The sequence below is a fragment of the Passer montanus genome, unplaced genomic scaffold (genome assembly GCF_014805655.1).
Source record: "Passer montanus isolate IOZ18808 unplaced genomic scaffold, ASM1480565v1 scaffold224, whole genome shotgun sequence".
Classification (NCBI taxonomy): Eukaryota; Metazoa; Chordata; class Aves; order Passeriformes; family Passeridae; genus Passer; species Passer montanus.
The window spans coordinates 310,256-323,179 of record NW_024366860.1 but is presented as its reverse complement, the minus strand read 5'-3'; the positions used below and the strand labels follow the sequence as shown (position 1 = coordinate 323,179).

Genomic DNA, 12,924 nt, shown 5'->3' with positions numbered 1-12,924 from the left:
AGGGGCGCTGGGGGGGCGCGGGGGCCCGCGGGGGGGGCTGGGAGCCCAGCAGCATTCCCGGCTGGCCGTAGGGGTAGGGCGGCAGCCGCTGCTCCGCCGGCAGCTTGCTGGTGTCCAGGGGGACGCCCTGCAGACAGAGGGGACAGAGCGGGTCAGCACGGCCCCCCCAGGGCGGGGGGCTCCCCCAGCCCCCCCGGCACTGGCAGCCATCCAGCCCTGAGAGCCCCGAATCGGCCACGGCTGCGCCCGGAGCCAGCGCGGGCCGGGGTCCCCTGGGAGGGGAGGGGGCCTGGCACGGACACGGGGGTCCCCCCCACCGGCCCTGAGAACGGGGTGGGGGTGAGGGGGGCCCTGGGGTGTGGGTGAGATGAGGATGGAAACGAGACGAGAACTGAAGGGCAGGAGGAGGGGAAGGACAGGAGGACGAGGATGAGGAGGGTGAGGACAAGGAGGATGAAGACAAAGAAGAGGACAAAGATGAGGTCCAAGACAAGGACAAGGATGGGGAAGAGGAGAAAGAGAAGGAAGGAAAAGAAGAGAAAGAGAAGGAACGCAAGAAGGATGAGGAGGAAGAGGATGAGGAGGAAGGAGGAGAAGGAAGGGGAAAGGAAGAGAAGGGGGACGAGGAAGAGGCCGAGGAAGAGGGGAAAGAGAAGGAAGAAAAAGAAGAGAAAGAGAAGGAGGAGGATGGGGAAGAGGATGAGGATGAGGAGAAGGAAGGGGAAAGGAAGAGAAGGGGGATGAGGAAGAGGCTGAGGAAGAGGAGAAATATAAGGAAGAAAAAGAAGAGAAAGAGAAGGAAGACAAGAAGGACGAGAAGGAGGAGGATGGGGAAGAGAATGAGAAGGAAGGAGGAGGAGAAGGAAGGGGAAAGGAAGAGAAGGGGGATGACGAGGAGGCCAAGGAAGAGGAGAAAGAGAAGGATGAAAAAGAAGAGAAAGATGAGGAGGAGGGTGGGGAAGAGGATGAGGAGGAAGGAGGAGGAGAAGGACGGGGAAAGGAAGAGAAGGGGGCCGAGGAAGAGGCCGAGGAAGAGGAGAAAGATAAGGAAGAAAAAGAAGAGAAAGAGAAAGATGAGGAGGAGGATGGGGAAGGGGAGGAGGAGAAGGACGGGGAAAGGAAGAGAAGGGGGCCGAGGAAGAGGCCGAGGAAGAGGAGGAGGCGGCGGCGCTGGAGCGTGGGGACGATGCGTACCTGGGTGATGGAGGACAATGTGGGTGACATTGTTGGTGAGAACTGTTTGGGGTGCTGCCGTCTGCAGTCGCCGGCCACGGGCAGGGACAGGGGGCTGAGCGGGACGCGCCGGCGGGGCGAGGTGGCCGCGAAGGAGCCGCCCAGCCCCGAGGGCAGGCTGGGGTTGCTGGGCGAGGACTGCAGCGGCTGGCTGCGGGGGGACGTGGGCAGCGAGGGGTTGGAGAGCGAGGAGGACAGGGAGGAAGGCAGGGACTGGTTGGAGAGGGAGGAGGGGATGGAGGAGCTGCTGTGGGAGGACTGGAGCGAGGGGTTGCTGAGGGAGGCCTGCAGGGAGGGGCTGCGCAGGGAGGCCTGCAGGTTGGGGTTGCTCAGGGAGGACTGCAGGGACGGGTTACTCAGGGAGCTCTGCAGAGGTGAGGGGAGTCCTGTGGGGATAAAAACAGAGAGCACCGTTACCCCGGCACGGCCCCGAGCCCCGGGACGGCCCGGGCGGGGCTCCCGGGGCACGGGGGGGATGGAGGGGGAACAGAGCGGCCACAGCGATGGAGACGGACACAGGGACGGACACACACCCCGGGCAGGGGGACGGGGGGGAGATGGGCTCCTCCCAGCCCCCTGTCACCATCAGACCCCAGGAATGAGAGCTGCGCTCCCCCCGGGCCCCCACAACAACTTTGGACCCCATAGGGCAACAGGGCGGGAGCTGGGCTCCCCCCACACACCCACAGCACCCCCAAATCCACCAAACCCCATCCCCTCCCCCAGACTGGGAATCCTGGAGCCACCCCAGGTCACCTCCTGGGGGTGGGGGGTCTTTGTGTCCCCCCACCTTTGCTGAGCTGCCCGTGTCCCCCACAGCAGTGCCCGGCCTCGGGGTGCTCTGTGCCCCCCCGGGGCGGGGCGGGGGTCCCGGCTCACCTGGGGGGTCGTAGCCCAGCCCCACGCCGCCGGTGCCGCTGATGCCCAGGTGGGTCATGGTGGTGGCCAGGTTGGAGGTGCTGCTGCCCCCGCTCAGGGGGGGGTACGGGGCCTCCTCGGGGTCCAGGGGGGTGGGCAGGGGGGACGGGAAGTGCAGCGTGGTCAGGTCGGGCAGGGACCCCCCCGTGTTGAGGGCCGAGGGCATGAGGGGCACGTTGGCAGCTTGATCCGGGGATGGGAATATGCTGGGGAGGGGGCAGAGGCAGGATGAGGGCAGGAGCGGGGCTGCCTCCCCCCGCAGCCCGTGCCCAGTGCCCCCTCCCCATGCCAGCCCCTCCCAGCCCCTCTCTGGGAGCCCCCTCCCCATGCCAGCCCCTCTCTGGGAGCCCCCTCCCCATGCCAGCCCCTCTCTGGGAGCCCCCTCCCCATGCCAGCCCCTCTCTGGGAGCCCCCTCCCCATGCCAGCCCCTCTCTGGGAGCCCCCTCCCCATGCCAGCCCCTCTCTGGGAGCCCCCTCCCCATGCCAGCCCCTCTCTGGGAGCCCCCTCCCCATGCCAGCCCCTCTCTGGGAGCCCCCTCCCCATGCCAGCCCCTCTCTGGGAGCCCCCTCCCCATGCCAGCCCCTCTCTGGGAGCCCCCTCCCCATGCCAGCCCCTCTCTGGGAGCCCCCTCCCCATGCCAGCCCCTCTCTGGGAGCTCCCAGCCCCTCCCAGCCCCTCTCTGGGAGCCCCCTCCCCAGCCCAGCACTCACTGGATTCCCGGGACCTCGCAGGAGCGCGGCCGGGCCGAGGAGGACGAGAGCTGTGGGATCAAAGCAGGGCAATGAGGCCAGGCCAGGCCACAGGGGTGGGGACAGCAAGTGGGGGACACAGGGGGACACAGGGGGACATCCCCACCCACCTTCTTGGTGTCCCAGGGCTTCAGCGAGTGCTTGTTGTCATCGAAGTTCTCTTCGATGGGAGGCACTTGGAAAAGAAACACTGGGAAGGGGACAGGGGGTCAGGGGGAGGAGGGGGCACACAGGGTGCACATGAGACCCCCCCAGGGACAGAGGGGACCTGGGGACACACAGGGGTGACACCAGAGCCCCCCCAGCACAGAGGGGACCTGGGGGCACGGCCGGGTGCCACGCTCACCTTTGCTGTCCGAGTCCCCGTCCAGGAAACCTGCGGGGCAGCAGGAGGGTCAGGGGAGCCCCGAGGGGAGGGGGCTGCCCTGGGAGCCCCCAGGGGGGCGTGGGGAGCTCACCAGCACGGCGGCCGGGGGGGGGTCCGGCCTGAGAGGGGCCCAGGTAGGCGTCCTGGGGCGCGGGGTTCATCACGCTCGTGTGCAGCGCCGAGTCCGAATTCGTCCTGGGAACGGGGAGAGCTGCCTGGACCCGGGCCCCCTCCCCACTGACAGCCCCCAGCCCAGCCCCTGCCCCCTCCTGCTGTTCCTGTGCCCCCTCCTCATGTGGGTGCCTCTCCCTGCGCCCCCTCCCCACGGGGGTCTCTCTCCCTGTGCCCCCAGACCTGCTCCCATCTCCTCCACCACCCCCTGGCATGGGGGGACAATGGGGACCCCCAGGGACCCTTTAGGGGCTGGGGGCACCCAGGGTGTTCCCAACGAGTTGTTCCAAGGCAGAGGAGGGCTGGGAAAAGGCCGCTGGGACGAGTGACAAAGAGGGACATTGTTCAGCTGTGGCACAGGGGGGCAAAGGGACCCCTCCAGCGGGGGGCCCTGAGGGGTCCCCAGGGCCACCTCCTCCCCAGGGGGGTCCCCAGGGCCACCTCCTCTGCAGGGGCTCCAAGGAAGGGCTGGAGCCTGGCTTGGGAACAGGGAGAACACGGAATCAATCCATCCATTACCTGTTGAGAGCTGAGGGCAGCCGGAATAAGTGTCCTTTTTCCATGGGGAAATTGCTCCAGGGCATGGTCCTGTGGAGGGACACGGTGGGACCAGGGGAGGCAGTGGGGTGGGCAACAAGGAGCCATGGGGGAGGCAGGGCACCCCTCAGTGACCCGTGACCCCATTCCCTGCCGTGGGAGGGCTGGGAACAGCAGGGACATGGGATGGGGACAGGGACATGGCTGCCACACCCCATACTGGAATACAGACATGCCAGGGACAGAGCTGGAGCTCAGACTTGTCACCTGTCCCTGTCCCTGGGAATTCCCCTCATCCAGACCCCTCTTCCTGGATGAAATCTGGAGACACTTTGCGGGACAATCCCAAAATCTGAAGGACAGGAGCTTCCCCCATCTTTCTCCCAGCAATTCCCTCTGCCCCATCCCAGATCCCAAGAACGGCGCCTGTGCCAGAGCCTCTTCCACCCCCAAACCTCCAGGATGGGAACAGGATGGGAACAGGATGGGGACAGGCACGCAGGACCCAGGGAAAGCAGGGAATCACCTCCTCCAGCTGGGACACTTTGTGGGACAATCCCAAAATCTGAGAGACAGGAGCTTCCCCCACCCCTCTCCCAGCAATTCCCTCTGCCCCATCCCAGATCCCAAGAACGGCGCCTGTGCCAGAGCCTCTTCCACCCCCAAACCTCCAGGATGGGAACAGGATGGGAACAGGATGGGGACAGGCACGCAGGACCCAGGGAAAGCAGGGAATCACCTCCTCCAGCTGGGCTCAGGCGGAGGTGACAGGTACGTGGGTCCGTAGGGAGAGCTGTCGATGTGGGGGGCACGTTAAGGGCCACACGGAGAGCTGGGGGGTTCCCAAATCCCCTGGGCAGGGCTCGGGGGCAGCGCTGGGGACACGGGACAAAGGATATCTGCCGGACGTAGCGGCGCAGCGGGGACATCATCCTGCGCGGGTCCCGCTGCACGCGCTCCACCAGCCCGTGGTGCCGCGTGCTCCGCGTGGAATCCAGCGGCGACGGGCCCTGAGGGGAGGCAGAGGGGCTCAGCACCGCCTGCCCCTCGAGCGCGGGTGAAGGGGTGGAGGAGCAGCCCCTCCAGCCCGCCCCAGGGGCTGCCAGGCCCCGTGGAGTCACCTGGAAGTCGGGAGCGCCGGTGCCGAGCTGGTTGACGTTGGGCAGGGAGCCGCTGTAGAAGGGGCCCCGGCTGTGGGCCAGCCGCAGCTTCTGCGCCTGCAGCTGGGGGGACACGGCGGGGGGACGCGTCACGGGGGGCTGGGGGTGTGCAGCGCCCCCCAAACCGCCCCCTGGGACAGCCAGGCTCCTTCTGCCACTCAGCAGGGGGACGCGGCGGATCCGGCCCCTCGGCACGCAGGGCGGGATGGACGAGGGGATCCCTGTCCCGCAGTCCTGGATCACAGCCTGAGCCCGGCTCCTCCTGTCCCAGACAGGCTCTGGGGTCACGGATCCAGAGGGATTTTCCGCCTCACCCACGCCAAGGCCACCCCGGAGATTCCAGGCCCTCAAGGCCGGGGGAAGGAGCCACAGCAAAGCACGGCAGGAGATAACGGGATCCCAAAAGCAGCCGGGATTCCCGGGATTCCCGGGACAGGGAATGGCCCCCAGCACCCTCCAGCAGCAGGGCACGGCCCAATCCCCCCATCCTGACGGAGCAGGGCTCCCCTGATCAACCCCACGGCGAGGAAGGGCTTCCCTGCTCCCAATTCCATAGGAGGGAGCAATTCCCTGGGATAATCCCACAGGAATCCCCTTTCCCCTGGAGCTGGGGGTCCCTGGGTAGATCCACTGTTCCTCAGTGCCTGGAGAAATCCCAGGCAAAGAGAAGCTGAAGCCCAAAAACCAGCTGAGAAACGGGAAACACCAAATTCCTGAGCGTAAAACCATGGGAATCCAGATCCAGAGGGAAAAACAAGGAAAACAACCCAAAAAAACCCAGGAGATTTAGGCAGCAGCTGGCGGGATTAGCGCTGGGGCTTAAGGTCTTGGGATGGAGCACGGAGCTCCGAGCCAGGATCCCTGCAGGAGCCCGGAACCCGCGAGCAGCCCCGAAAGAACCGGGAAAAACTCCGGGAACAACGAGCAAAGCTGGGGGGGCTGCGGATCCCACGGGTGGGGAACGGATGGGGCAGGGATGAGGGAAGGAATTCCCACGGGAGCCATCCCAGAGCGGGATCAGGGAGTGAATTCCCAGAGGAATGATTCCAGGCAGGGATGAGGGAAGGAATTCCCAGAGCGGGATCAGGGAGTGAATTCCCAGAGGAATGATTCCAGGCAGGGATGAGGGAAGGAATTCCCAGAGCGGGATCAGGGAGTGAATTCCCAGAGGAATGATTTTGGGCCGGGATGAGGGAAGGAATTCCCAGAGGAGCCATCCCAGAGCGGGATCAGGGGCTGAATTCCCGGAGGAATGATTCCAGGCAGGGATCGGGACGGCCCCCGCTGCACATTAACCAGCTGTTTGCTCTGCAAACACGGCCCCAAAATCCCTGGGGATGGAAGCACGGCACGGGATCCACCCCGCTCCTGAAGTCCCGAGGAAGGGACAGAGAGGTCCTGCCCGTCCCCAAACTCCCCGAGGATGTCCCTGTCGCTGTGCCAGTGACATCCCAGACCCCGCAGAGCCGGGAGCCACGGCGCTCTCCAAGCCAAGAATTCCCGGTTTTGAAAGCTCTGCTGGGTATTCCCTGGATTCTCCCGGGGATGGAGCAGCCCCCATGCCCTGCATGAGCCTCTGCCCGGATCCCACCCTCCTCATCCTCATCCTCCATCCCGCAGCTGGGCTGGGAAGGACCAAACTCCACCAAACCCCGGGATGGCAGACACGAAACCCCCGCAGGGTTCGGGAGGCAATTCCAGACCAGCTCCTCCCCAAGCACATCTGGAGCATTCCCGGCCTTCCCGATCCCCTCGGGGCCAGCCATTCCCGGAGCTGGGGAGCGGGATTGATCCCGGATCCGCCATCCCGGGGCAGCTCCCGGCCTTTCCCGGCTCCAAACCCGGCCCGAGCATCCCCCGGGATGCCGAGGGTCCCCGGGACAGGGACAGAGCCCGGAGCTCCCCCGGGGCGGGATCCGGGCCATCAGGGCTCCTTCTCCCCCGCCAATTCCGGGAGCTGCGCTGGGACACGCCGGGATCCACCCGGACCCTCCCCACAAACCCCCTCCCCAAAATCCTCACAGCCCCCTCCAACACCCCCAAAGCCTCCCGAGCCCTCCCGGACCCTTCCGCCCCCAACCCAAATTCTTCACAGCACCCCTCGAGCCCTCAAACTCCCCCCCAGCATCCGCTCCGCCGCCGCCGCCGCGCGCGGCACGCCGGGAGCTGTAGTTCAGCAGGCAGGGCCAACAGCGGGGTGTGATGGCTGTCTGGACTACAACTCCCAGCGGTCTGTGCGGGCGCTACGCAGGGAGGGTTGGGAAATGGAGGCGCCGGGTTACGAAGTACTGGGGGTGAGGGAGGTGAGGACTACAAGTCCCGGAGAGCAGCGCGGGGCGGAGTCGGGGGCGTGGCCCCTGGAAGGGGCGTGGCCCGCGGCCGTGAGGGGAATGGGGGGACGGGGATGGCGGGGCTCAGAAATGGGGGGCTCTGGGGGGCACAGCGGGGCCGCCCCCGCCCCAAGCCTGGGAGCAGAGCAGACACCCCCCCACACCCAAAACTGGGGGTACCAGACACCCCCAGCCCATCTATCCCGCGGGTCACCGCGACACACCCCAAATTCCATCCCACCCTCCCCAGGCACAGGCAGCCATTTGGGGTTCAGTCCTTTATTTGCTTCATCCAACACCCCCAAATCCGGGGGAGTCCGTAAGGGCACTTGTGGTTATGGGGGGGGGACACTCACCCCCTCCCAGGGTCCTTGGGGGGGGGGGTCACAGCACCAATCCCTTGTGCAGGTGGGGAAACTGAGGCACGGCGCTGCGAGAGGCACTTTGGCACTTCGGAACGGGGGGCGCAGGGTGGGACACGAATAATCCCAGGAGCGAGAATGGGGGGGATCCCAGGCCTGGCGGGGTCTGCCCTTGGGAAAGAGGACAGTTTAGACAGGGGAAACTGAGGCACGGCGATGGAAACTGAGGCACGGCGATGGAGACTGAGGCACGGCGATGCGAGAGGCACTTTGGCACTTCGGACAGGACGACGCGAATCCCACGGGATCCTCCAGGCCGGGCCACCCTCACCCCTTGACGAAGAGGATGGCGCTGACCAAGGCGAAGCCGCCGAGGATCAGGATGACCTTGGGGATGCGGTTCCCGGGCGCGCCCAGCTCCTGCGGCAGAATCTCCAGGAAGGTGACGAAGAGGAAGGTGCCGGCCGCCAGCCCCTCCAGCACGGCCCGGCACAGGCGCTGCCGCGGCCCCGCGCCCGCCGCCAGGGCCGTGCCCACGCCAACACAGTCATGGCAAAGTCAGTTAAGATGTCATAGCTGTCGCTATGAGAGAATGAAATCAAGTCAAGGAGGGAATTTTGGGGGTGCTGATGCTGTGTTGTTGTTGGGTTGTGTTTTGTTGATTTTATTGTAACTGGGAAAACTGAAGACTTTAGAATAACCAAAACATGATTTATGTGGAAATAGCAGATCTTGTAATTTCTAAAATGCTTCCAGAGCATGCAGCTGAACTCAGCGCCGCGCCGGCCCCGGGAGCCGCCGGGGCCGAGGCCTGGATGGAGGCGCCGGGCAGCAGCGCCCGCGACTCCTCCTCGGGGGGCTCGGGCAGCTCGCGCTGCGCCAGCGTCGCCTGCTCCAGCACCAGCACCAGGAAGAAGCCCATGGCCAGGATGAACTGCGGCAGCGGGAACTGCAGCTGCGGGCAAGGGGGCAGTGCCAAGGGGAAGCTGCGGGCACGGCGGGAGCTCTGCGCGCGTCACGCGGGGCTCGAGGGGCTCCCGAGGACGGTCACCACCCCCAGGGACCGTGTCACCACCCCCAGGGATGGTGTCACTCTCTCCAGGGACGGTGTCACCATTCCGGCTGCTCCGCTGGCACCCGTCTGGCCCTGCTGTCCCTGTCCCCTGCTGTCCCTTCTCCGTTGTCCCAGCCACCCTGTCCTTCCCCATTCTCAATGTCTTCAGTGTCCCATCCTCACTGTGTCCCCTGCGCTGTCCGTGCTCTGTCCTTGTCCCTTTGTCATTGTCCCCCTTCTGTCCTTGTCCCTTTGTCATTGTCCCCCCTGCACTGTCCCCACCCCAGCCACCCCCTCCCCACCAGCCCCTTTCCCAATCCCAGGGACACTCGTGGGGACAGGGACAGGGACTCTGTGGGGACAGGGACACCCTTAGGGACAGGGACCCCGTGGGGACAGGGACAGGCCACCCTGGGGACAGGGACACTGTGGGGACAGGCCCCCCTGGGGACAGGCCCAGCGCCGGTGCCGGGGGTCTCACCGTGACGCGCAGCCCCTCCAGCGCGGCGGCGATGCTGCCCAGGTAGTCGGGCAGGAGGTCGAGCAGGAAGGTGCCCATGAAAACCCCGCCCGAGAAGCAGCTCACCAGGCTGAGCACGGGGCTGCGGGGCTCTGGGGGAGAGGGGGGGCTGAGACCCCAAAGAGACCCCCCCCAGCAGCCCTGCACCCTGACAGGCCCCTTGGGGACAGCCCTGAGGTGGGGACAGCCCGGTCCAGACCCTCGGGACACCCCTGGCAACCCTGAGACCCCCCAACTCCACGATCCCGCCTCCACCTCAGACTCCCCCGACCCCACAAAAACACCCAAAACCCCCGAGACCCCCTCAAACCCCTGAGACCCCCCGACCTCTCCAGACACCCCAGACCTCCTCAGACCCCTCCAGACCCCCCAAACCCCTGAGACCGCGCGCAGCGCCGCGCCGGCCCCGGGAGCCGCCGGGGCCGAGGCCTGGATGGAGGCGCCGGGCAGCAGCGCCCGCGACTCCTCCTCGGGGGGCTCGGGCAGCTCGCGCTGCGCCAGCGTCGCCTGCTCCAGCACCAGCACCAGGAAGAAGCCCATGGCCAGGATGAACTGCGGCAGCGGGAACTGCAGCTGCGGGCAAGGGGGCAGTGCCAAGGGGAAGCTGCGGGCACGGCGGGAGCTCTGCGCGCGTCACGCGGGGCTCGAGGGGCTCCCGAGGACGGTCACCACCCCCAGGGACCGTGTCACCACCCCCAGGGATGGTGTCACTCTCTCCAGGGACGGTGTCACCATTCCGGCTGCTCCGCTGGCACCCGTCTGGCCCTGCTGTCCCTGTCCCCTGCTGTCCCTTCTCCGTTGTCCCAGCCACCCTGTCCTTCCCCATTCTCAATGTCTTCAGTGTCCCATCCTCACTGTGTCCCCTGCGCTGTCTGTGCTCTGTCCTTGTCCCTTTGTCATTGTCCCCCCTGCACTGTCCCCATCCCAGCCACCCCCTCCCCACCAGCCCCTTTCCCAATCCCAGGGACACTCGTGGGGACAGGGACAGGGACTCTGTGGGGACAGGGACACCCTTAGGGACAGGGACCCCGTGGGGACAGGGACAGGCCCCCCTGGGGACAGGGACACTGTGGGGACAGGCCCCCCTGGGGACAGGCCCAGCGCCGGTGCCGGGGGTCTCACCGTGACGCGCAGCCCCTCCAGCGCGGCGGCGATGCTGCCCAGGTAGTCGGGCAGGAGGTCGAGCAGGAAGGTGCCCATGAAAACCCCGCCCGAGAAGCAGCTCACCAGGCTGAGCACGGGGCTGCGGGGCTCTGGGGGAAAGGGGGGGCTGAGACCCCAAAGAGACCCCCCCCAGCAGCCCTGCACCCTGACAGGCCCCTTGGGGACAGCCCTGAGGTGGGGACAGCCCGGTCCAGACCCTCGGGACACCCCTGGCAACCCTGAGACCCCCCAACTCCACGATCCCGCCTCCACCTCAGACTCCCCCGACCCCACAAAAACACCCAAAACCCCCGAGACCCCCTCAAACCCCTGAGACCCCCCGCTCTGGGGGAAAGGGGGGGCTGAGACCCCAAAGAGACCCCCCCCAGCAGCCCTGCACCCTGACAGGCCCCTTGGGGACAGCCCTGAGGTGGGGACAGCCCGGTCCAGACCCTCGGGACACCCCCGGCAACCCTGAGACCCCCCCAACTCCACGATCCTGCCTCCACCTCAGACTCCCCCGACTCCACAAAAACACCCAAAACCCCTGAGACCCCCTCAAACCCCTGAGACCCCCCGTCCAGGCCCCTCAGACCCCCCAGAACTCCCAACACCTGAGACCCCCCGAAACCCCCCAGCCCCCCCAGCCCCCCATGCCCGGTACCGGGGGGCCGTCGGAAGCACCAGAGGGGCGCGAGGCCGCAGGCGAGGGGCAGCAGCAGCAGCAGCACCAGCGAGCCCAGCTTCACGGCCAGCCCGGGCGGGGGCTGCGCGGCCACCGCGGGGCTCCAGGCCAGCGCGGCCCCGGTGCCGGTGTCCGCCGCCATCCCGGAGCTCAGCGCCCGCCGCCGGGAGAGCTCCGAGCCGCGCTGCGCATCCCCGGCGAGCGGGGCTGGAACGGGACGGGCGCTCAGAGCCGCCCCCGCCGGTGCCGGTGACTCACCCGGGGGCCCCGGGACACGGGGAGGGACCGGAGTGCGAACAAGGACCGGAGTGGAGGGGCGGGATGGGGAACCGGGCACCGCAGAGCGCGTCAGGGGTCAAGGACCGCGAGCGGGGACCAGGACGGCAACCGGGATCGTGAACCGGGAGTGGGACCGCGATCAAGAACCGGGATTGCGAACCGGGACCGAGGAACGGGACCGAGGGGAACCGGGAAATACGGACCGGGATGGGCTTTTCCGGGACTGGGAGCGGAGCCGGGGCCGAGGAAAGGGGACGGGGACAGGGACAGGGTCAGGGACGGGACGGGGACGGGACGGGACCCCCGCTGCCCCGCACTCACCGCCCGCCGCGTCCCGGGAACTCCGGGGGGCGGCACCGCCCCGCCGGCCCAGCCAATGGCCACGCGGAATCCCCTGTGGCGTCACTGACTGACGTGCGGCTGAGCCAATAGGGAGCGAGCGGAGCCCGCGCGGCCCCGCGGCCCCGGGAGCGCGCACGTGTCCGCCGGGCCGGGCGGGGCGGGGGGATCCTCCCGGTGCCCGCCGCGCCGCTCCCCGGCCCCCGTTACCGGCAGCACCCCCCCGTTCCTGCCCTCCCGGACCCCGTTACCGGGGGCATCCCCCCGTTCCTCCACCCCGAGCTCCGTTACCGGGAGCGCGGGGGGCACCGGCTCCGGTACGGAGCCACCGGAGCCGCCCCGGTTCCCCCGAGAGACCCTCCCGGTAGCGGGGCAGCCGCAGCCCCCCGCTGCCCCCGGTCGGAGCCCCGAGCCCCGCGGGGGGAGGGACGATCCCGGCCCTTCCCGGCACGGGGCGGGACTTGGCCGCGTTCCCCGGGATCCCGGAGATCCTGGTGCCCAGCGCCGGCACCGGGCGGAGGCGGCGGCACCACCGGGGGACCCCGAGGAGGGGGCGCGGGGGTTTATCCCCGGGGGTCGGGGCTCGGGGGGTCCCGCGGGGGGGTCCCCAGGGAACCCCAATGGAGGCACCGGAGCTCCCGGAGCCGGACGGGCTCTTCCCGGATCCCGCCGCGCTGCCCGTGCCGGTTCTGAGCTTCCAGACCTTGACGCTCCCGGAGAATGATGTGAGTGGGGGTGGGAGGGGCGCGGGACCCCCGCGGGGACAGCGGCACGTCCCGGGGGTCCCGTCACGGTGTCCCCGCAGGGCAGCGGAGCCGAGGAGCTGCTGGGGCTGACGGTGAACCCCGACATCGCCTGCGGGCTCGGCAGCGGCCCGGAGCCCCCCCGGCCCGAGGGGGCCCCCCCGGTGCTGCTGGAGGTGGTCTGCGACCTCAGCACGCCCCTGATCCCCTCGCTGTTCCCCGGCATCCAGCTGGCCCCGAGCCCCGAGCCCCGGCCCGCGGTGAGTCCCGGCACTCTCAGCTCACCCTGGACCCCCCAATTCACCCCCATACCCCCCCACATTCCCCCCCGG

At 68.0% G+C, this 12,924-nt stretch overlaps 3 protein-coding genes across 4 annotated transcripts in view; 1 reads left to right on the top strand and 2 right to left on the bottom strand.

The window, feature by feature from the left end:
* CRTC2 (CREB regulated transcription coactivator 2) overlaps nucleotides 1-6,150 on the bottom strand; it is a 6,771-nt gene extending 621 nt beyond the window's left edge. The window contains exons 1-11 of the mRNA XM_039710192.1: nucleotides 5,099-6,150; nucleotides 4,877-4,987; nucleotides 4,717-4,778; nucleotides 3,960-4,028; nucleotides 3,361-3,464; nucleotides 3,249-3,278; nucleotides 3,013-3,092; nucleotides 2,864-2,913; nucleotides 2,113-2,357; nucleotides 1,195-1,619; nucleotides 7-127 (exon numbers count right to left, since the gene is read on the bottom strand). Of these exons, the coding sequence (XP_039566126.1) occupies nucleotides 7-127; nucleotides 1,195-1,619; nucleotides 2,113-2,357; nucleotides 2,864-2,913; nucleotides 3,013-3,092; nucleotides 3,249-3,278; nucleotides 3,361-3,464; nucleotides 3,960-4,028; nucleotides 4,717-4,778; nucleotides 4,877-4,987; nucleotides 5,099-5,866 (2,065 nt within the window). The 5' untranslated portion in view covers nucleotides 5,867-6,150. The remainder of the gene's footprint in view (nucleotides 1-6; nucleotides 128-1,194; nucleotides 1,620-2,112; nucleotides 2,358-2,863; nucleotides 2,914-3,012; nucleotides 3,093-3,248; nucleotides 3,279-3,360; nucleotides 3,465-3,959; nucleotides 4,029-4,716; nucleotides 4,779-4,876; nucleotides 4,988-5,098) is intronic.
* A 1,580-nt stretch (nucleotides 6,151-7,730) lies between these two features.
* On the bottom strand, nucleotides 7,731-12,142 carry SLC39A1 (solute carrier family 39 member 1). The gene is made up of 8 exons (XM_039710190.1): nucleotides 11,832-12,142; nucleotides 11,211-11,438; nucleotides 10,927-11,055; nucleotides 10,526-10,692; nucleotides 9,760-9,976; nucleotides 9,365-9,495; nucleotides 8,601-8,784; nucleotides 7,731-8,380 (listed from the first exon to the last, which is right to left on the bottom strand). Exons 2-8 carry the CDS (start codon nucleotides 11,371-11,373, stop codon nucleotides 8,157-8,159), a joined length of 1,215 nt encoding a protein of 404 aa, XP_039566124.1. The 5' UTR covers nucleotides 11,374-11,438; nucleotides 11,832-12,142; the 3' UTR covers nucleotides 7,731-8,156.
* A 139-nt stretch (nucleotides 12,143-12,281) lies between these two features.
* Nucleotides 12,282-12,924, top strand: part of CREB3L4 (cAMP responsive element binding protein 3 like 4) — a 1,862-nt gene continuing 1,219 nt past the window's right edge. Inside the window, exons 1-2 of one of the 2 annotated variants that reach the window (XM_039710179.1) lie at nucleotides 12,282-12,574; nucleotides 12,655-12,852. In XM_039710179.1, the coding sequence (XP_039566113.1) occupies nucleotides 12,470-12,574; nucleotides 12,655-12,852 (303 nt within the window). In that variant the 5' untranslated portion in view covers nucleotides 12,282-12,469. Of the gene's footprint in view, nucleotides 12,575-12,654 lie in introns of both variants that reach the window. The other variant, XM_039710178.1, reaches the window with a different exon arrangement.